Here is a 23,950-nt window from a genome sequence, read left to right on the forward strand (position 1 = left end):
AGAATAATACAATAAAAAATATCGATCTCTCTAATAATATTTTTTTAATTAATGAAAGTCTTAAATAAAATTTCATGTTATTGATTTAAAATTTCCTTTATTCAATATTTTGCTTTTTAATATACACATAGTAAGATTCATCATTAAAATTTTATTACTCGGATAACCTACAGCATAGGTTTCCTTTAAAAATAAGACATATAATTTTGCAAATCCTTGGGTAAAGCCAAATTTTCATCAATCATATTTTTTTTTCCAAAAACGAGATATGACCACCTAGCTATTAAGCAGTAAATCTAATATTGGATATTTTTCTATATTTCAAGTAGAAGTGAGTTTTTGAATTCGTAATTTTGCTAAATCTATAGAAAGTTTTGAAAAGTTAGGGTTAAATTGTTCCATATACCAATTTTATTATTGAAACAAATCATTTGTAAAATGATTTTAATGGGGTACTAGCAATGGGTTACCCGGCACTTTTCAGGCCTATCAGGGAACGGGAAATCACATTCACAATGGTCAATCATTGACTCAATGTTATCATTTTTTTTAATGCTTAGACCTCTTCAATTCGGGCGAGCATTGTCATAGAGCACTTGTATATTATACATATAATTATATTAAATTTATTGTTTTGAATTTTAAAAAAAACGTGATAAAATTCAAATAACATACGAACGAATTTGAATGAAAATTTTTGTCTCGATGAGAAGTCCATCTTTTATTTTTCTCCAAAAAATGCTTGGTCCTTCTTCAAAAGTTTTAGTTTTGTCATCTAAGTTTATTAGCTATTGAAAAGACCATAGCGCTAATTTTAGACCATTTCATTCTCATTCTATAACAGTATTGATTGCCCTTTGTATTGCATTGATCAGGGTGTGGGGATTTTTTCCACTAATTAAAAGGAGGATGCCATCTGTGCAGCCAACGATCTTGATTGCTCATTTTTTAAATTTATTAAATAACGTATACATAATCATATTCTATACGAAGAACTCCTACTTGTGGGCTCCCAAGGATTGAATTGACCCGGTTATCTCGAATTTATTGAAGGCATGTTTATTCAGGATTCTAATATTGATGGTTAAATAGGTTCGTTGGGTGATGAAAGTAGGCTTGTTCCCTTAATTTTTGCTATCAGATAGTTTTCTTCAATGGTGTTTTCCAGAGACTCTCCTTTTGTGACAGTTTCTCTATTACTCCAAAGTTGATTGTGGACATTTGAGTCCATAGCTAACATATTTTTTCTTGTTCACAATGCTTAATGAGACGTAAAAATGCTATATTCGCAATAGGTAAGAATTGGTCAAGGTAAGCAACAGAGATATACATTACTAGCCCATTTATTTTCATGTATTGTATAGATGTTTCGGTCTGAAAAATATAGAACTGATCATGCTTGCAAATGGATTTGACCCGGGTGAGACATAGATTGTAAATTCTCTAAGGGTGAGACTGTTCGTTGTGTCATTATTGAGATATGGCTAATATATTAGGGATATTTGTGATGTTTTCAATTTGAGCTCCAAGTTTGCTACTTTATAGTGTCGAGTATTAATATACGAGTAGCTAATCATAACTATTGTTTGGGTAGTTTTTGTAGCTTGATCCATTCTTCTGCAGCACTAAAAAAGAACTTATCAATTTTGGATTGCTTTCCGGTATATTAATGAGAGGAGGGAGGAAATCATAGTAATCTTATACCATTGTAGTACTTAGAAATTATAAAATATGGAATGAACAAATACAAGTGGAACAAATTACCTCTATAGTAGCTCTATTGAGAATACCTTTCATTTCCAAATAGCTGCTCTTGGTTTTGGCTGCTATCTTTAATTAATAACAGATTTACTAACAACAACGTTCAATTTGAACAAAGTCCCATACAGATATACACTAACTATATATTAATTTTTTCACTCTTATCGATCGTCGATCCTCAAGATATCATGGTCTTGATTAACTTTGGCTGAATTTCTCAAAATTTTCTCCAACACTACGATGTTAAAAACCCCCATTATAATAATTTTTGATGGTTCAAGTATGTAGTTAGCTGTTTTTTCGTTACGAATAAGGGTCAACACGTTATGGGGTTTCCTTACTACCTGGCTTTTAGTTTCATTACATTATCAAACCACAATAATGTCATTCGTTCTCTGCAAGAATATATAGATATAATTGAGATTTCAAGAAAGGAATATAACTCAGATGTCATTCCCTATTTTATTTTTGTTTTTATTTACACGTTATTACACTCATATTAAAAGACTTTGTTTATGTGCCAAACACATAAATGTTAGAATAATTTTTGTGTTGAATACCTGTTGTTATGATATAAAATCATATATTTCCGGACTTGTGAAGAGGAAGATTCATCGGTCTTTTGAATCTTGGCTCGATCCGCTTCATGATTTCTTTGCCTCAAGTCGTCAACCAGTACTGTGCCATGGGCTATTGAGCTGGAATCACACCATACTTCAAGCATCCTACCACTCTCAATATTCAATATCCGATCGACTTGGTCTACAATTCTGAATCTTTCCAGTAAATCTTGCAAAATTCCAAGGTTGATCTCACCCACTTAACTGCACTCACATCTATCCTCATACGCGGCAACAGGGAAATGATCTACCAGTTTGCAACCGCAAGATAATACATACTTGACTTCTGAGCATTCTCCCACTCACATTGACGTCCATCTTTCCGGGTATTCTCTACTTCAATTTGTTATACTTGGTACTATATAGCTCAAGCCCGATCACATTGTTCTCATGGGGCTTTGTCTCTGGTACGTACTTCTTCAGTAACTCTAACACTATATTCAAGTATATGATCTGTAGAGTATGACACAACCTTATCTATCGAGAGACGTATGATAACACTGATTTTATTATCTGGTTGGGTAGTCCCAATTCTAAACAGTTAGTTCCTTTTGATTTTACTCTTCAATCTAATAAAGAACCATTAGATAGAAATTCTCTCCATTAACTAATTTTTCCGCTGCAGACGTCTGGGCCAGTTTCAATGCATTATAAGAACTCGTTTAATTCTATGAATTCCACTACTGGTCTCACTTTTCCTTTTACTACTTATTATATGACCATAATGGGTATAACTCCAGCATTATGTACTGTTCTTGATTCCAACCATCCATTTTCAATGCATATTTCCATCTCTCTCTCTCGAACTTCTTGTTTGATTCTGACTTAATTGAATACTGACCTACCATATTATATAAGGTGTGCTTTTTCTTCCAAATCCATTCCATTACGCATTGTTTACTATTAAAAGTTACATTATAATTGTCTCTGCAAACTTCCTTTGACTCTTTATTTACATATTGATCCGTACACGCCGCCAAGGTCACAGACCGATTGTCTATGATCACATTGTGGTTTGTTAGAGTGTCATTAAAAACACATCATCGACATTAACTGCTATATTTCCGTACTCTTCCTCTTACAGTTGATTTACTTCTTGATCTGCACACTCTGCCAGAGACACAACTCCTTTGTCCATGATCACACTATAGTTTTTTTTTAGAACGTAGTTACCTAACACAAAATCGACACCATCTACAAGATTTCCGTACACTAAACAATTCACTGAAAATGACTTTCCATCTTCACGGTAGACTCTCCCACGTTATCTGTTATGGCACCATAAACTTTCATTATCTGTTTCTTTGAAAGGCAATGCTTTTTTTTGTTTTTTTAAATTGTTTTCACAATTTTTTTAAAGCACCCGGCATCAACTACATCCCACCTCCGTTTTTTAATATTAATTAATTGATGAGATGGAGTTTAACTTAATAAGTATAAGTAAACATTATAGTATTACTATTATTCCATCTGACCTACGGTTCGTCTTTGACTTCAATATACATTAAGTATATTTCCTTCTCTAGGAGCGATTAAGCATCAAAACTACGCACATTAAGTTCAATGTTAATGCGTTATACTTACTAATTATTAATAAATATGGCCAAACAAAAAATACAACTCTATAATAGAACATTCATTAATTAACTATTATGGCAAAAATATATATATATATATATATTGTCATAAATAAATTAGTAAAGCTAAGAGAGTAAGAACAAATTATTGAAGCACCTATTTATATATCAATATATATAATCTTTTTTATCTTTTTTTGTAGGATAAATTGGTAACTTCTTTATCAAGAGATGACTTAGAACCAGCTTTGAACCCTGATGAGGAGGTAATTTATTTTTTGATAATTTTTAATATAATCTCTAATAAGATACATTTAGATTTACTTTCAAATAGTTCAAAATATTGAATCAATATGAAAATATTTTGATTGATTTACTAGAATTTAAAATGAATTTTTTTAATAAACCTTTGTTTTTTGTGACAATTTTTCCATTTTTAAGGAAGTAATAGTAATTTTTCAAAAGAAGAACTAGAAATTAAATTTGAACTATAATAATTTACAATCTTTGAGCATATTGAAATACATATAACACTTTTAATTTTATTAACTGATGGACATTGAATAAAGAAGATTAAATAAATATATAAAAAATATAAATGAATTTGGAAAAGTATTTTGTGAATTTAATGCTTATAGTGTATCGTATGTAATAAGTCGAAAGCAGTGATGGAAGTAGCACCATGTGGTCATCAGTGCCAATGCCGAATATGCTTCATTTTTAAAATTCAAGAAGCTGTTGAATCAAGAGATCTCCCACTCAGGTATTTTAATACATTAATAAATAATGTTTAAAAATTGACTATAAATGCCTTATCGTCATAATAGAGTGACCCATAATTTCATTCCTGTTAAATTCATTCCCGGACATTTTAGTCCCACTTTCAAGAGGTATATTTAGTGACATCATACGGGGAAAAATTTTTCTACATATGACTGAACAGAAAGGCCTGGGCAGTGGATGCCAGAGATGAATGATGACTAGTGATGTATGGGAGACGGATATCAACGATTTATGTTGTTTAGTAAGTAGAAATATCATCATCATAAATCTTTGATAGTGAGTAGGAATGGAATCCTTGCCGTGGATATTGCTCATAGCATGTGAAGTAAAAGTAAATCCGTCATTACTCTTTCACTGCTATCGTTTATTATTACTTTTTCTCCTTCTCAATAATTACATTATTCCTTTTTCTCTTTTTTTACCTATTCCAACAATTCAAATCTACGTAAAATAGAAAAAAAGAAGTACTCTTCTTAAGAAGAAGTGAAGGCGCGACTCTAACGTCTTCTAAGAGTTGTGCCCCAATTCTTCTTTTTTGCATTTCTTGGTATTGTTCCGGTAAATAGTGAAGAGTAATTCGAACCTATTATTATAAAAAGCTTGTCATTATATGGTTACATAGAAATAAGTAATAACAACACGGAATGACAAATTCAAATAATATAAACATTGAGTCATTTTATACCACTTGGAGGAATGGAAAATCATAACATTTTCCTCTTATTAAGTATGTTAGCTCAGAGGAATCTTCCCTCCCTGGAATAGTAAGGATTTGTCCTTAACATGTGTATTTCCGTAATATCCAGGATCTATGTGGGCTTAAAAATTCCTTTTCTATTTTTATCTCTCCTATTTTTAGATTCTTTTAGCCCGTAGGAAATGAATAAAAGCGACATGAGTTCCTTGCATCACAGTCTAATGATTGAGGGCAGCTCAAAGCTGTAAGGAGAGTGACCAACAGAGGTCCATGGAAAGTTGAGATCCAATATTATTTTTATTAAAGAACTATGGAATCTAACGAACACTTTCTTTATTCTACATGATATATTACATGGGCAAGGTACTGAACATAATTTACTGGGCTCAGAAGATAAGGTAATATGGCCTGAATACAAGCAGTATGATTCTTATGAATGTAGCAAACTCCTTTAATTTTCTCTATCTTCCTTTGGTCCAACCTCTTTAAGAGAACATAAAAGTCCACTTTTTCTGGTCTTAATGAATGAAAAAGGATCTTAGGTCTTGTTAATTGTGAAATAAACTGTTCATCAAACTTTGAAAATGTTAAACATTTTAGTATAAGGTTATAACTTATTACCTTATTAGTATAGTTGATATGATTGTAATGAACAAACTACCTTCAAAAATAAGAAAAGCAAAAACGGTTCGTTCTTCCTTTTCTTTTTATGATGTTCCTCTAATTAGTCAAATGGAGTTGCACTGATTAAGTATAAGTAAACATTATAGTATTACATTTACTCCATTTGACCTAGAAATCTTCTTTAAAGTCCATATACATAATGGATATTTCCTCCTCTAGGAATGTTCGTGTCGTGAACATATGCACATTGACTTTTTGTTAATTATTTAATAGGTATTAACTCCTCCTTGAAGGTAAGTATTATCGTCTTATATCTTTGGTATAATTTAAAAAAAAAATGTATATTAAATATACACATATGAATTTAAATATAATTACAATATTGTTTTGAAGTAATACTATTTTAAATGTATACCCCTTTATAGCATTAATTCATTTTTTCCCCCCAAGAATATATAATAGGAAGTTGATATTAACAAGGATTTGAATTCAGTAGTAACATATATGTCACTCCTGCCTTCTCCTGGTACTCTTTTTTTTTCCTTACAAAAATGTCAACTCTACTAATTTGTAATATACATATATTTATTTGATATTGCAAATCCAAATTTTTTTATATGAATGTGAATGGATCCCGTTGTAGCTTAAACCCTTGAAAATATTAATTTTTAAAAATCATATTTGGATGGATAGATTCTCACCTAAGGAAGGAGTAGACTCTACTCTCGTATGAAGCTATCTTTGATTTTATTCTTCGGATAAATTTTCATCCCATTATCATCCCTGCATATATCAAAAACAGAGTATCTCTGGTTATAAAGATAAAGTATCTTAGATCTCCTCCTTTGTCTGAATTATAAGATAACATGGAAGTTTTTTTCCTCTTTAATTAACGAAAATCGACCTAAGCAACTGAAAAGCAAATTATTGATCTATAAGCTTTGATAAAGAGTGGACAAGTTGTTTATTTCTCCGTGAAGGAATAATAGTTTAATCTGGAAATAAGTTGCATTCTGAGAGTTTTGTGATATCATAAGATTCAACGTTCTTCAAAAATTCTAGTAAGATCCTTTAGTTTTTGTTTTTAAGGGCAGAAATAAGGATATGCCAGAATAAGATTTTTTTTTTACTTCTTTTGCCTCTACGCCTGAAACAATACACGTTATTTGTTGTTGTTGTTGTATATTCACTCATAGTGTACACATATTAAAAAGGATAATTAAGGACTATTATTTGAATAACAATATTTTGGTATGTCAGTGTACGTTGAGATATTAAGAAATAAGAAGAGAGCGTCTACTAATATACAAGAAGCAATTTTATTTGTTTTTCTAGAATTACGAGAAAAAGAGTTTTTAATCAGTGATTCCTTATAAGTTTGCCTACTAATTTCTTTTGAAATTATAATTGAAAATAAATGAATCTTCAAGTTGGTTCCCCCCTCAATAAAATTATATAAATGCATAAAAAAAAGATCTAGTTGTAAATGCTATTAAAAGCAAGATTATAATAGACCTTAAGACGATTGATCGTTATTGTCCTACTTACATAGAAGTAGAAAACCTAATCTTTGGGACTCTTAAACTGGATCAATTTATACTTAAAGGAATTCATGCTTGCCCGGGCGCTAGAGATATTATTGTTATTGTTAACAAAGATTTGAAGATTAGCGTTGCCCTTGCTCACTTCGAAGATGAGTTTTTCATCAGGAAAGTAGCAGAAAAAGAGTTTAAAAATTCAGCGTAAAGACTCTTGGGGAAATCTTATTATTTTTGAGAAGAAAGTTATAATTCAGTTATTATTTGAAGAAATTGATTTTTTAGTTGAGAAATATTGAACTATTATCAATTGTTCAAAACTATTTATTTTTTCAAGAAGGGGATTAAAGGGTTTAAATAATAGTAACTTTGTTTTATGCATAATACCTAGGTATAACTTATCAGGATTTCTTCCACACAAAGGTTTCAAAACCAGAATTAGTTATTTAGGTCAACCTAAGATTTGTGCTAAATTTTATAAAACTGGTCATTTCGCTAAAAGGTGTCTTAATAAGTGTCAGAAGTGGTCGGATTACCTAAAAATTCTAGAACATGAAGTTCTTAATAAAATGCTTAAGGTCATAATACTAATGAACCAAAAAGCAATGATGATAAATTTCAAAAAATTCCTACAATTATGGAAAGATCTGTTCAACATAGAGTAATAGATCAATAGTGTAAAGGTGAATTTTCAAAAACTAAAGGAGTCGAAACAGAATATACCTCAAGTGATGTGGAAAATCAAGAAGGAAGTCCCTCGCTAGGGAAGGATGACAAAATCGTAGAAGAGGAATTGTTTGCAACTGATAAACAGAAAAATAATGATGGATCTCTGGAAAATAGGGATTTAAAAAAATGTGGATGCATTGAATGAGGTGTCTAATGCAGAAATAAGTCAAGGAGAGTTGCCTTCACTCTCAGACGATGATAAAATAGGTAGGCGTATAACAAGGAATGAAAACAACAATTGGGAACTATGGGAAGATATTTCATTACATTCGAATGGAAATATGAAACCAACTAAGAAAAAGAAACCTCTAATTAATGTAGAACAGACTGAGATCTCATGTACAAGGTCACGGTCAGTTACAAAAAGATCTGCTCCAGATACTAGTCTTGTCCAAAGAATAGAAAAAATCTCACGAAAGTACAGAGGAATTACTATTTACAATCACGGAAACGTTCAAAATGATTTAACTAAACACAAGAGGCAGAAGATACAGAGAGACCAGACATACTTTAATTAAAAGACTCATAAAAGCTTAATCCTACTATAATTTATTACAAGACGTAAGAACCAAAGTCTCTTCAACTTCTAAAATTCTTGTGGGTACTGTTTTCCTCATGATTTTGATTCTTTTACTGGGTCTTATTCTTCCTCTTCTGTCATTGGTTTTTAAGAAAGTAGAGTGCTCTTCTTTGTTCAAAGAGTACTCATGCAAGAGTCAATGGCTTAAGGTTTTTCTTAATTCATTCTTAAAAACCCAATATAAGATCTCATCCTTTCTAACCATCAATGTTGTACAATGTTAAGTGTGATTCCCTTCCATGTATCTTTATAGGTGACATGAATGTAGATATTGATATAAGATTTGGACATGCTAACTTACACTTCTTACTTCAGATTTTAGGGGAACTCAATCTCATTGATACTGTTAAAATTATAAGTCCTGATGACATATTTTCTTGAAGTAATGGAAATAGAACTTCAAGAATAGACCGTGCTCTAGTTTCTCAAAGCAATTAAAAAAAAAAAAAAAAATTGTTTTATTGTCCAGAACCTTTTTCTGTGATAATTCAAGTAGAATTTTGATCAGGTCCTTCAATTCTGAAGTATAGACTATCCAGGTGGGTTATAGAACAAGTAGACTTTATAAAAGCCATTGAACACAGAATGGATGTGTTTTTTTACCCCTTTCACCTAAACACCCTCTTGGCTTGTCGTCTTATACAAAATATTAAGTTTACTGCAAATATGTTTAGTAAGGCAAAAAGGAGAGAATCGAGACTGTTCGACAAAAGTATTGAAGAAATAATAGAGAAGGGCTCTGTTTTTCATATACTTCTTTTAGCTGATACTCTTAATACGTATAGAATATCTGATTTAGGAGAGGAAGAGATGGAGAGAATGCGAAAGAAAGAAAGTAAGTTCAATATTCGAAGAAGATTATCGTATTTCAAAAACGTAAATTCGAAAGCTATTGTTAAGAAGATCGTTTTAAAAGATAAGTTCTTAGACAAAACCAAGGATATTTTGGATTATTTCTACTATTAATTTCAGAATATTCTTGGAGGCTAACGCAGCAATTTTCCCAGAAAATGGAAGTTGTATGACATGATTCCTGTTTTCATATCCAAAAATATTTGGTGTTATGTTAAAATAGTTTTAATAGTAATAAAGCACTGGGACCTGATGATTTAGGGGGTTAAATTTTTACCATCCTCCCCTATTTTTTTGTTCCGTTTCTCTTAAAGTTTGGAATTTTGATGGAGAAGTATGAAAATTATCTCTTTCTATAACCCCCGGTAGAGTGGATCATCTACACTCAAATCGATGTTTGTGTAAGGGACCCTATTCTTCTCAAATGGAGCTGTAGTCATGGATGTCCAGCAGCACCTTTGTTACTTATTGCCACTATTGAAGAATTTTGTATATCTCTGCTAAGGAGATATAGGGACTATGGAATTTCCTTAGGCATTTCTAAACATTTATTTGATACTTATGCAGATGATGTTATATTATTTCTCGAAGCTGACACTGAACTTCAGTTAGTTAGAAGAATTGAAGTCATTCTAAATCCTCTTGAAAAATATTCCTACAGGTCTGGCTTAATAACACAATGCAACATAATTTTTGCCTGCAGGCTGAACCACACATTTATTATTGTTTTTTAAACCATAAAACACGAATATGACCTTTAAAACTTTCAATTCATGAAGGTTTGGCCTTCAAATACTTTTTTTAAATATCAAGTTTTTAGAGTATAACTAAGATTCAGTGCATATTTCGACATGAAAAAACGATATCTATGAAAATCAAAGTAAATAATAAATTGCCAAAAACATATCAGTATTTAAAAAATGTATTATTTATTACGTTATCTTGATTATATTGAATAAAAAATGTATATAACCACCAACAAATCGAGTTAAATGAAGAACCTAACTTTAATGCTAATATCTTTCTTATTTTGTCTTTAAATGCTTTATATCATAGCTGAACTTATATAATAGACCTTATATTTCAATTTAAAAAATTGCCCTTAAAAAAAGTCAATTTTGATTGATTTATGGTCAATTAAGTTTATATTTATTAAAAAATGTAAATATAATACGCTGGTTAGGTTGTGTGAATATATACTACAGTAATATTCCGATGAAAAAAATTAATTACATTAGAATCTATATAATTACATCATTTATATGTAAGAGGATTAAAACAAGTAGCATATATATATATATATTAGGCATATATTAACTTGTTTAATTCCCTTACACGTAAATCTCGTGGAGCACTTATAGATTGCTCTCTGACTAATAACTCATATTTTGCTTATTGACAAAGCCATTGAGACAACAATGGTCTTCATCACTGAAGATGGTTTTGCCGTTGAATGATTCTACGGTTATTTTGATAATAAATTTTGGTTATTTTCAATCACAGATCAAGTATATATTGCTCCACGATTAAATGTATACTAACACTTTTTGTAAATGTCAAAGGAAGAAAATAAAGATGGCGTGATTTATTCCCTAATGGTAAAAAATTTGAATCGCCTCTAATGAAAACCGCTTTAGAAGGGTTTCAAAACTGACAGAAAAAATATATACCGAATTAGTGTTAAAAGTAGCCACCTATTTGTGTATTAAGTTATAAACGTTAAACCTTGCAATATTTTAGAATAATGTGCAATTTTGGAGTAAGGTATCATAAAAATTTAATAACACGCGGAAATATTAATGTATATCTGGGATAAGAAAGTCTTAGCTAAATGAATCCTATCTAATAGGTTATAGAAAAGTTGTTTACTTGCAAATTATGTACTAGCTCACTGGAAGTTTCACCTTGTTTGGGTAATAACACACTCTGCCATTATGTGACACTGTAAAAGAAATGAATTGCCATATTATTGTTGGAATTTAATCTTGATCAAGTTGATCACTTCTTTTTTTTCATATAATTATTATTATTACTTATATGGAATATACTTAGTAGATATTTCAACCTCAAATACTTCACATTGGTGACAAACGTGATTCGAAAAAAACCCTAAAGGTAAACTTTACCACCTGTGTCTCCCTCAAAACAAGCACTAAGTTCTGTTCTTTGGATGTTGAGAACTGGTTCCAGAGAACTGAACTAGATTTGTGTTGAGGGGGACTTCTCATACCAAAGCTAAATACAGTCTTATGGCGTCAGCATTGCCGAGTGATGTTTTTAGTATGATTTATATTAGTGAGGATAATCTCACTTATGAGGGAGAGAAGAAATCCATATTATTCCGATTTTATGTATTATTTTCCTAAAGGAGAAAAAGAATCGCCGACATTATGGTAGATAATGGACAAGGTGGCACCTTGTCCACCATCACCCTGTCCATGTTCAAGAGGATGAGGGAGGAGAGCCTCTCCTGGTTCATGGTGGTCCTCATGTGGTTCTTGAGCCTTCTGAGACAGGAGAATGACCGCTCCACCTCACAGCTGCTGATGAGCATGGAGGCCAGGATAACGATCACCTTGTATAGCTCCGGCATCAGGCAGAACACTCTCGAGCTTATTAACTCCGCAGCAATTTGTGACTAAACCATGTCTTCTGTGTCAATATCTGCCTAGAGAAATATAAATTTTAAACATATAATGCAAAATGAAACATTATAATATTAACCTTGAATTGCTGGAAGATTGCATGGTCTGACTGGAGCTGCTCGAGTTCAAGTCTGTAATGCTTGGCGATACGCTCAATGACACAGGTCTCCACTTCACTGTCATTGACGATTGCAATGAGATCCATTGTGATGTTTGTATCGTCGGTGGCAAATCTGTTCTCAAGCTCTAATACAATCTTATTGATTGCAACATCGATATGTGTTTCACGGAAGTAGGATTCAGTTGTTCCTTTCCACTTTATTCTCCTTGGAATCTTCGCCTCCTTGAATTTCAAATCAATTGAGTTCTCCTGGTCATACATATACTGATTTCATCTCAGACGACTTCAACTCAGCAAGTTTCCAGATTGATGCAAAGATTTTCTCATTCTTAAGATCTTCAAGAGTCCTAATCACTAGGTTGACGTGTTTCCAGGCCTTTGTTAGGTCAACCTTTCTGCCTTGAAGTTCATCTGACAAGCTAGATGTGTGTCTGAGGAGTGTCTTCAACAGTTCAATGCCGAAAACAAATTCGAGACTAAAGATGCTGTTGAGCAGAGAAGTTGCTGTTGAACTCGACAATGTATCTTTATCTTTTCTCATTATTATGAGGGTCTTCATGATTCTAACCATCCCTAGAGATACAGCGTGTACAGCATCGTAGCAGAGACTCCAGCGGGTAGCAGACTGGTTCTTCAGGGTCATCACCTTGGCATGCTCCTCATCTTTACTTGTTATCTTCACCGACTTGTAGATTGCTGACCTCTTTGGTGACCCTTCAATGAAGTTGTATAAAATTTATACTGTCCCCATTGTATTTCTCAACAGGGTTATATCTGAGAGAAGATCCTTGACTACAAGATTGAGGATATGGGCGTAGCAGTGGATGTAGACACACAGTGGGGCTGCTTCCTTCCACCTGGCGGCAAGACCCTTCTTGATGCCGGATATGTTGGAGGCACCGTCCGCGGCCGGAGAGACAGTGCGGGCAGGGTTAAGGCCTAGATCTTTGACAGCCTCGTGAAGCTTCTCAAACAAATATTTGCTGTCAGTCTGGGTAACTTTTACAAACTTGAGGAAGCTCTCTTTCTTGATGCCTTCACTCGTCAGATATCCCAGTGACATACTGAACTGCTCCGTGTTTGACATATCTGATGTCTCATCAACAATCACAGAGAACCAGTAGCCATCATTGCCAGCCCAAGTATTGACATCTTCAATTATATTTTCTGTCACTTTGGATGCTATAATCTCTATCAGCTCATTTTGGATGTCAGGTGAAGTCCATTTGGCAAAACCTGCCCCAGCTGAACCAAACTTTTTGACTTCGGCCTCCAGTTTATCTTTGAGAATATGATTGTCGTGTGAACGCAAGGACAAAAGCTCCAAGAAGTTTCCTCCATTGTTTTCATTAGATTCTGTCAACTTTTCTCTTGTTTCGGAATCGCCCCTAAAAGCCAATCCTTGCTTTGCGAGGAGCCCAACAGTTTGGAAAAGATACCTCAAATAAGCTCGCCACTTCACGACTTCCTCAGCATGTTGAGACTGAACATGGCCGAGAACCAAGGTATTCTATTTGATGTGAGGAAATTGATCCACTTTTCCATCGACAGTTTGTGTTTTTTATTGTTAGAATGAACTTTCAACGAGGAACTATTTTTCCATGTTTTGAACTCAAATTTCCCAAGGTTGGAAATGGAAAATTTGGAACAGGCGAAACACTTGGCTGACTTTTCAACCTCGTCATATTCTAGCCACGGGAACTTACGGAACCAATCATATTGAAAGTATCTGGAGTATTTGTCATCTATCTGAGGACTGTATGTTTGTAACTTGGGCTGTAGAGGATGATCTCTCTCGACTTTAGGCACAGTTTCCCGCTCAGTCTACACTCTGGTTCTGGTCTGGATGTCCTTCCGCTTTGGCTCCCGCCCGGTAAGTATCGGGTCACCCAGCTGGCTCGTGAAGACGACAGGGTACTCTGGGCCTCCGTCCACAAACTCCATCTCCTCAGTCTTGCATTTCTCACCTCCCTGGACATTGTCGCTAGTCTCAGAGTCCTCTGCAGAAGGAATATTGTTGTTGTTGACTACACAGAGCTGCTCGGGAGAGAAGATTGGTCCGATATCGAGATTAGGAAGTCTTATTCCATGAGAAATCCGTCCGCTGGGGTAATTTGATGAGTCGCCATTATTTTCTGTGTCTGCAGTAACTTTCTCTTCAGCAGAAACGGACTTTTCAGATCTTGGTTCAGGCAGTAGGGCCTCAACTGGAGCAGGGTCATCGGGACAGGAGGAGGCAGTGACTGAGGATGTAGCAGAGGAAGTTTTCTTAACAGCAAAGTTCAATGTTTTCTGCTTCTTATGATCAATTTTCACTTGATACTTGCAGCTGGGGGCATTGTTATGGAGTTTAACTTTGTGAGCATTAAAGTTGTCTTTCTGTATTTCCTTCTGACAGATAGAACAAATCACCAACTCTCTGTTAAAATGCGTTTTCCGCTTCCCGTGATACATTTCTGATAATTAATAAATTACTGCAGTAATCCACTCTAAAAAGTACATAACTATTATTTATGTACCTTTTAAGCAGTAATAATTTAATTTATCTTGTATTCAATGAAACAAATTCTCACGCTCTTAAATATTTCAATAGTACTCTATACGAAAAATGTTGTGTGCGTCTCTGTTTTTTATTTTTGGCAGTAAAGTACTCTTGAAATAATTGCAGTAATTTATTAATTATCAGAAATGTATCACGGGAAGCGGAAAACGCGTTTTATATTCAATCATAGGTTCAATCATTTATATTTATAAAATGACAGGCAATATTTGAAAGAGATATTACGGTAAATTACAGGATTTGAATTCAAATTTCTGCGATGAATTGAGATACCCGAGAGTGTTAACTGTAGTTTAAAACCTCCGTTTTATCTATCTGACTTAATCTGGCCCCAATATTGTCTTAGATATATAATTTATTAATTTACTAATTCTATAAATGTGCCGGTGAATTTTGGCTACTTTAAGTACAATTTGTGGTGCCTCCAAAGGTATTAATCAGAATCATTTTTTCATTTAAATGAACTATAATTTGTTGGAAAATGTATTCCATGTTCAATTTTGAGAAAAATTATCTAGCTTCCTTTTGGGTGGACGTGCTACAAATATGTAATTTTATTATAATGACTCAGTACTATTATGAGTTGGTCATAAGTTACATATATATAATAGATTTTAATAATTAATTATGACTTAATTCATCTATATTTACATACCTATATGATTGGTGGACGGTTGAGTAAGGTTGCTTTTTTTTGGTCCGCTGAAGCGGACAAAGCGCAATACGGACGTACGGCCCTGGTTATGTATACTGCAGCAAAGGAAGTCCCACACACTTCCATTTCTACTGTCTAGGATCCCTCATCTTCTCCTACTGTCTCAATCTTCGAAGCCGTCAACATCTGCAATGTATAAAAAAGTCTCTATCACTTATTTCCAAGGAAAGGGATTGACATTTTGAACTAATTAATAGTATTAGGGGAAGTTGTGATCGCTTTTCGCTTTATTTTGAAAATTACATAGTTAGTATTATCTGATTTAGATCAAATATGTACGGTTTTATTAGATAACTTTTGTCATTTTGAATGGAATAAGTAATCACATGTTGATCCAATACAACGATTTCCATTATTTTACCAACATTTTCGATGATTGGCCTACCAATTCGTCTCATCTTCGACGTCCATATTACCTGAACTGAATCGTTGGGACCACCACTTTGCTGTTGCATTCAATACTGTATTGGGTTCATAAACAGCAAAAAATTATTTGGTCACTTGCTCTGCCTTTTCACCTTGGTCGTAGTGGTACTGAAGAATGTATCGAATTTCTCTATTATAACTTCCATTTTGGAACACTGTAACACATAACTGGCTTCACCATCAAAGACATAACTATAAAATAACTTTTTTTTAAGTGTACGCTTAACCTTTAAGCATACTTTATGTTGTTTTTATCAAATGTATTTATCGTGAGATTTAGTTCACTAAAGACATTAAATTAAATTTTTTTTTTTCTAACATTTAATGTTTTAATTATTTTTTGTAAATGTTAATTTTTCAAATTAGCTATGGATTTTTGAAGTTTTGAGATTTTTTTTTCAAAAAAATTCCAAAATCCAAGCTCCCTTCAAAAATCACCCTGCGTACCCCCCTGTTATAGTCATGTAAACTGTAGTGTTCTTTATTCGTTGATACGTAATTGTTTTCAAAATAGGCAGGAAAAATTTATATGTATAAGCATTCATATTCACTCTAACCAACATATACTTTATTTAAAAGCCACAACAATTTAGGCAATATTAATATCCCTAGTGAAAGGATTTTATCTTTGACACTATCTTTTCAGTTAAATGGAAAATTTATATTTAATATGAAACTTGTGGAAATATTTTTTTATGTTTATGTTTAGAACGAACAAAAGTTATGAAGTACAAAAATTATATCCATAGATGAAAATAATATTATCTCCCGCTATGTTAAAAAAAGAAAACAATAGTAAACGTGGTCACCCTACAATTTGAAGAATGTTTGGGAGGAGAACCAGGGGTGTCTGCAAGATTATATTTTAAGGGAGCTTGGTTTTTGGATTTAAAAAAAAAATTCTAAAATCCAAAGCTATTCACAAAAAAATTGAGAAATTATGTTTCTGCAGCATAAATTGACCAGTTTTTTGGTAGGAAATAAATCTTTCAAAAAAATTAAAAAAACCTCTACCTGTGGACGCCCCTGAGAGTAGTTTAGTCGCCATAACGTTTCTTTAAATTAACTCCTAGTAGCTATGAGATGAAGGAAACAAACACAAAATCCAGTCTGTAATTGGCAATGATATAGACAGGAATTGCTTCGATATCTATTCTCAATTCTATACACTTACACTTACAGCTCTGTAATAAAATCCTATGTGTTACTTTTTATTTTTCACACACCAGAGATTACTTTATTAATTTTTTTTTACTATGTTCTCTCTTCAATAATATAAGAATAATGATACCAGCTTCGAAAAATAAATATATATGAAGGTTTCAAATATACAAAACCTCTTACATTAGAAAATATTTTTCATCTTTATTTCGATTTCTATTTACTTAGATTTTAATGAAAGAAGAAAATCGTTAATTTCTTAACTTTAGAGGTATGGAGTTACCTTCATTGTATCATCTGGTAATTAGCCAAATAAGTCAATCTTACCCAGTACTATTGTTCTCTTAAATTCTCCATCATATTCATATTATTTAACCACAATCTTCAAAATAAATAACATATATATCTTACAGGAAATGTAAAAATTGGGCATTTTGCAAAATGTCCGGGTAATCTATTAAATTCACAATATAGTGGTCAATGGTCAGTTTAAGTTCATTTACATGGTCAGGTAAAATGATTGTGGGAAATATGATTATATAGTTTCATTCTAACAAATTTGATAATCTAGTGCAGAGATGTCCGACCTGTGGACCCCAGGTCGTATTGCGAGCCATATAATGTTTAGGTGTGGCACACTTCAAGTAGTATTTTCTTGCAATATTGTGGCAATATGATTTGTGCGCGTAGAACGTTTATAATAAGTACAAATATTGAAAAATATTTAACAATATCACGTACTTTCTGAGACTCTAACAGGGTTGCCAGATTATTTTTTAAGCAGTTTGCCCTAGAAAAATTAGATTTGGTTTTTTTTAAATATTTGATTTAATATTGAAATAAATTTGTATTTAATATTTTTGTTTTATATAGCCATTCTTCAAGAAATTTAATTTAATATGGCCAACGGGCCATTAAAATATTTCAAGTGGAAATGTGGCTTATTGTATTAAATAGTTAGACATCCATGATCTAGTAAATTTTCATTGCAATTTATAATGTATTCAGACAATCAAACTATAATATGATAAGAAATAGTTACAAAATACTCCATTTTATTTTGCAAAATATACCTCGGCAAACAGGCTGTGCAGGTGGTCAGGTGGTCTGTAATGTGGATCAATACCTATTCTCACCACTATCTTAAGTATCAAAGACCCATTTTAATAGATTAAACTACACCCCAGCCCACGGGTTACCCTATTGAACTGCTTGTCCACAAGGGAGATCAAAATCTATCGCCACTGCTATCCTGAGTATCAAGAACCCTTTTATAGTATACAATGATACAACCCATTCCACTATTGTCCAAGGGAACCACTGGTCCAAAAAGTAGATTATTACCCATCACCACCGCTTTATTCAGCATTAATGACCTCTTCTAATAGTCTTTAATAAACTATAAGCCCATGGGTTGTGAAAGTAAACCTGGGCAGTGAAATCACTGTCACTTACAATCTTAGGAAATGAGAGTGCAAATTGAGACATTGAAGACATTCTTATGATGTGGCAACAAGTATACAAGACAAGTAAGTTGGCTGATGGAAAAAGTGGTTTGTTTAGTATGCCAAGAATCATTGCTTTCAATCAGGTATTGTGTGAACTTCATACGAAGCAATGTATGGTGATCCGATAAAGGTCGGACTTGAGGGCTTACATTTATCCAAAGAGTAAAATATAACCACAGAGTAGCATCTATTAGAGATTTGTGTAAATATAGACAAAGAAAGGCTCGAAGTGGAGGGCATAAAGAGAACGCTGGTTAATGACAAGAAATGGGTATTCTGTAAATAATAGGCATCTGGAGTACAAACTTGTTCTATCTGTGGCCTTAAATGCAATGCTTCAGAACTTTCCAGAGTGCCCATGGGGAAAATGAAGATGATTTAATATATCTATAGTACTCACATTGACAATCAGAGAGGAGATAATCACAAGCAAACAAGATGAGGAAACTCTCCCTAAGGCAGTTGATGGAGCCTGAGGTAGGACAGTGCGTCAAAGTCAAAGTTCAAGTATCGACCCTGTAGAATAGATCCCCACTATGTCTTTTTTGTTCTGATGCAAATAGTAGAGAACGGATATTATAAATTAGGATAAAAAAAATGATGTCTTAAAATAGTTCAATATAAGAAAGCAGTATGCCCCTTGCAAGGAGTAATTCCTCAGTGTTGATGATTTCCCAGAGAGAAAGAAGTTACATTGCGACTGACTGCATCAATTCAGTCGGATGAAAATGAATAAAGCTTGAAGTAGTGTACAGATTTTAAACAAATAAGTCAATTTACAAAAAAAAAGAGCACCTCTTTAATAGCAAATAACACAATAGCACAACATCCTGCAAAAGTAGTTTATTTGTTGAATATTTTTATGTATAGAATAAATTAAGTAAAAATATTTAGGTAAAAAAAGAGCAAATAGGTATGTGCAACAAAATATATTTTTTAAATTATTACATTTGTTGTTGAAAAGTATATTTAAATATGTTTTTTGTTTAAGTCTATTTTGAAGAACCCAATAAAATTTATATAAAATGTAGCTCGAATTTTATTAAATAGGATCATCAACTCTAATGTAAATTTTTATTAGATCCTTATTTGTTATTGTAGTTGATATACCCACATTATTACATTCATTCAAATTGCTCACCTTTTTTGCTTACATTTTAGTATTAAAAAAACACCTAAACCCCCCATTTGTAGAGGAATCCCTTGAGTAGTGAGCATAACGAAGATTTTTGTTACTCAATGGAGTGGTGGCGGTGGCTAATGGCCCACCTTTTCCACCAACGGTTCCTTTGCACACCCCAGGGGTGAGGTGTATTATAGGATATCAAAAGGGGTCCAAAATGCTCATGGAAGCGGTGGTAGTAGGTAAAAAGCCACATTTTGGAACCAGTACTTCACTTGTACAACTCATTTGTATAATTTGGCTTGAATTCTTGATTATTCACTCCATATCACGGAATATTCTAAATATGGGGAAGTGAGGAACAGAGAGAGTTATAATCTACCATCCACTGCTCTTTTATTGAAGTTCTTGATTCTTTTTTTCTCCTTAAGTCACATTTGCTTCGTCTCCTAAGAAAACAATTTCATTAACAAGTGTTCTTTATGTATATAACGCAGAAAGAACTCCTCTCAATCACATGGATATCAATTCAATTTATAAGGTGGAATTTTGAGATGTATGGTCTATGTGAATAATTATATAACCTTGACACTTTAAGCCTCATCCCTGATTAGGGATTTATTTAATAGTTGTGAGTCTCATTTGTGATTGGAAAAAAGTGAATTGTTATTCTAAACTCTCCTCTCTTTTCTTGATAAGTATACTATTCTCCTATTGCATAAAAATAGTTGTATCAAATCATCCTTTACTTATATGATATAATTGAAGAGTTAAATAAATATCAATTCCATTTATAAGTTTGAATTCGGGCTTTACTGTAAAAATAGACAATTGTACATCTTCAACACTTCAAACCTCACTTCTAATTTCTTTAGTACTCTTAAGACTATTTTGCCTTTGGAAAACTAATGGAAGATTATTTTAAACTCTCTAAGATAATATGTTCATCATTTATTCATATTTTGGTCTGAAATGCATTATTCTATTACGATATTATATATTTATAGTTATTTGGGAACTTTTAAGTAACTACGTGATTTAAAAAATACAAATGATTTCTTAAATTTAATAGATTTCTACTTAAACATTTGAATATCGTTGCAATTCCCAAACTTATTGACTCGGGAATCTTCTTCTAAATAGCTAAATTGCTTGTAACACATTCGAATATTCCTCTCTCGAAGATAAGAAAAGAAAAGGCGTGTTTTAACATTAGTATCAAAAAGTTTCAATGAATATTCTATCCTAAAGAAAGTTTCTCATTCTAGCGATTGGCACAACATTTTTGTTTCTAATGCGGATTACTGTTTCGCAGTAATAAATGCTTAAATCCCTAACGAGAAATCGTTTATTTTTTTTTTCAGTCAATAAATAATGGTCAAATAAATGATTACATTACTTTACTACTTGTTGGCGACTTGAATGTGGATCTTGACAAGGAGGATTGATACTACCCAAATAAGCCATTCTAAATAAAATTATTTAAGTAGATAATATGAAGATCAGATCTTCAGAAAAACAGTTTCCTGGAGGAGGGGGCTATATTCTTCGAGAATTGATTGTGCTCTCGTCTCTAAATCATTTCTGTCAAGAATTAAGACTACTAAGTATCGTCTGAACCTACTTCAGATCATAAAATAGTTGAAATTGAGTTATACAGCCTTGTGGGAACTCCAAGTTTCAAAATACCGAAATCGATACTTAAAGAAGAAGGTTTTTGAAGGGCATGAAAACTAAACTAGTCGACTCTTTTGATTCAAATGTTTCTGCCAAGCAAGCTACTAAAAAGTTTAACAGCATCATTAAATTATCACCATGCAAATATATTAGAGATACAAGGACTGCAGTAATGCAGTTTCAAAAAGATGTGGATGATATTTTAGATAATAAGTCCCTTTTTTAAGGAGCTAGACGTCAGACTTAATTAATACATATCAAATACCAGAAGTTTCGGAAGATAATATGAAGAAAAAGGTGATAAAAGAAAATAGCCACGCTCAACAAGCTGATTCTCAACAAAAGGATCGAATCCCATCAGGAAGGTTTTTTGAAAAACAGGAAGATTGCAGATATATCATGCAATATTCAATGTTCGATAGAATCATTGGGTTTAAATAATATGTTCGGTGCTATTATTGCAATTGACTTCAGCAAAGTATTTGATTCTATTTATCATCGACAAATCCTTTATTTTGTCAAATAATTACTGGCGACTGTTATTAAATGGGACCTCTACAATCACCTTGGATGGTCTAGAAAGTGCTTCAATACTTCTTATAAGGACCTGCACATAAAGATGCCCTAATTTTTATTGCTGCAACATAGGAATTTACTTAGGATGTTAGGTGTAAGTACTCTGTGTTAGGAGTTAATTTTGGAAAGAAAAAAGCATCTTTTTAGACATATATGCTCATGATATAACTATTCATGTGGAAGGAAATTCGGAATCGTAGTTGAAGAACAGGATTGAAATTTTACTTTCGTTTGAAAAAAAAATGGAATTGAATAAAAGGAAAACAGCAATCCTCCCATTGTGGGAGTGGACTCCACACGAGGACTCTGAAATTCAGGGATGCTAAGTTAAGGATAAAATTAAGGTTCTTGGAATTGAATGTGAAAGACATGGAGAGTCTGTTTCAAATCAAAACTATTTAGAAAGGTTTATCATCCTTAGGATAGCTGAATGGAGGGGATTGAACTTGCAGACGCGTGTCGACATGTACAGCTTAAATTTGATTCCTTCAGTGCTTTATTTAGCTACCACGTTGCCAAGATTGTTCAATTGGGCGATCGAAGCTGAAAAAGATTGGCTATAGACGTTATTTCAGCAAAATCATATTCACGCTCTAAAAAGAGCAAGGAGACAACTTAGCAAGGTTTAGTTCAGTTAGGTAATGTTCTAACTAAAATATACAGGAAGATTATAAATAATTTATCCTGTTATCTGGAAAAAGAATGGCGTTCAGTCATTCTAATAGTAAAATCTTTGAATTCATTACGATCATTAAGGGAACTTTTTACTACTCGAAGAGTTGATTTTTTCTTGAGCAAAATTGACAGGACAGGAAAGATGTCAAATAACAAAAACTCTGCTTATGTTCATGTAAAAAAACTAGAAAAAATTATTAAACTATCCTCTAATCAATAAAATTTATACTAATCCCTGTTAGTTTATTAATATTGTTTTATTCTACAGACGCAACGAAACAAATAATCTTCATATTATATTACATAGAAGGTTGATTGTTCGCATAAATAAATTATTGTTAACTTCAGAAAAAAAAGGAAAGCAAATATCCTACAAAGTGAAAAAGTGTTAGTCTTGCATGAATGTTAAATTCTTGGTAATATTTATCTAAATTTTGCGCGAAAATAGGTTTGAATTTTTATTTTTTTTAACGATTTATTTTCTTATAAAAAAGGTTATTCGGGCAATGAGAGCAAAAATTTTAGTTCTTAAATTTTTTTTTCAAAAATTTAGTTCTTAAATTTTTTTTTCCAAAAATTTAATTATTTGTGATTGAATAAACTTGTAGACTATACTAGGTACGTGAGATATTCAATAAAAATACGCAATTTTTCACTTTGAAAATCTTTTTTTTTTTAATATTTGATTTTATGTTATACATTAGGATAAAAGAATGTTTATTCGTCTAAAAATGTTATTTATTTTAGATAAAAGACGTTTATTTTGAATTATATTGACTATTTTTATGTAAATATTTATATATATTTTTTCAAAGTTATGAAATTTAGAAAACTTCAAGGGCGGTGTGCAATCTCTAATCATTGATCACTTAAACTAAATATTTCAAATTTTTTTTTTGATTTTTTATCAATAACAACATATTCGAACTATACTTACCTAACATTTTGATTGAAAAAAAGAACCACTAAATGTATTTTTATGTAATAGTAAAATAGTAGTTA

The 23,950-nt window shown here is 32.4% G+C and overlaps 1 protein-coding gene and 2 long non-coding RNA genes across 9 annotated transcripts in view; 1 reads left to right on the plus strand and 2 right to left on the minus strand.

Annotated features, from left to right (window-relative positions):
• The window catches only part of LOC121126982 (uncharacterized), an 86,966-nt gene that overhangs the window by 4,280 nt on the left and 58,736 nt on the right, over positions 1-23,950 (plus strand). For all 7 annotated transcript variants that reach the window (XR_011783017.1, XR_011783019.1, XR_011783018.1 and 4 more), the window contains exons 2-3: positions 4,162-4,224; positions 4,597-4,721. Coding sequence is in view for 3 of the 7 variants with exons in the window: in XM_040722337.2 (XP_040578271.1) it covers positions 4,162-4,224; positions 4,597-4,721 (188 nt within the window). In the remaining 4 variants the exon portion in view is untranslated. The remainder of the gene's footprint in view (positions 1-4,161; positions 4,225-4,596; positions 4,722-23,950) is intronic.
• LOC121126985 (uncharacterized) lies at positions 71-3,937 on the minus strand. The gene is made up of 2 exons (XR_005867396.2): positions 2,322-3,937; positions 71-2,156 (listed from the first exon to the last, which is right to left on the minus strand). It is a non-coding gene; the product is annotated as an uncharacterized lncRNA (long non-coding RNA).
• On the minus strand, positions 4,430-23,308 carry LOC139906890 (uncharacterized). Its single transcript, XR_011783034.1, has 2 exons — positions 15,743-23,308; positions 4,430-5,324 (listed from the first exon to the last, which is right to left on the minus strand). It is a non-coding gene; the product is annotated as an uncharacterized lncRNA (long non-coding RNA).

The sequence above is a fragment of the Lepeophtheirus salmonis genome, chromosome 12 (genome assembly GCF_016086655.4).
Source record: "Lepeophtheirus salmonis chromosome 12, UVic_Lsal_1.4, whole genome shotgun sequence".
Taxonomy (NCBI): domain Eukaryota; kingdom Metazoa; phylum Arthropoda; class Copepoda; order Siphonostomatoida; family Caligidae; genus Lepeophtheirus; species Lepeophtheirus salmonis.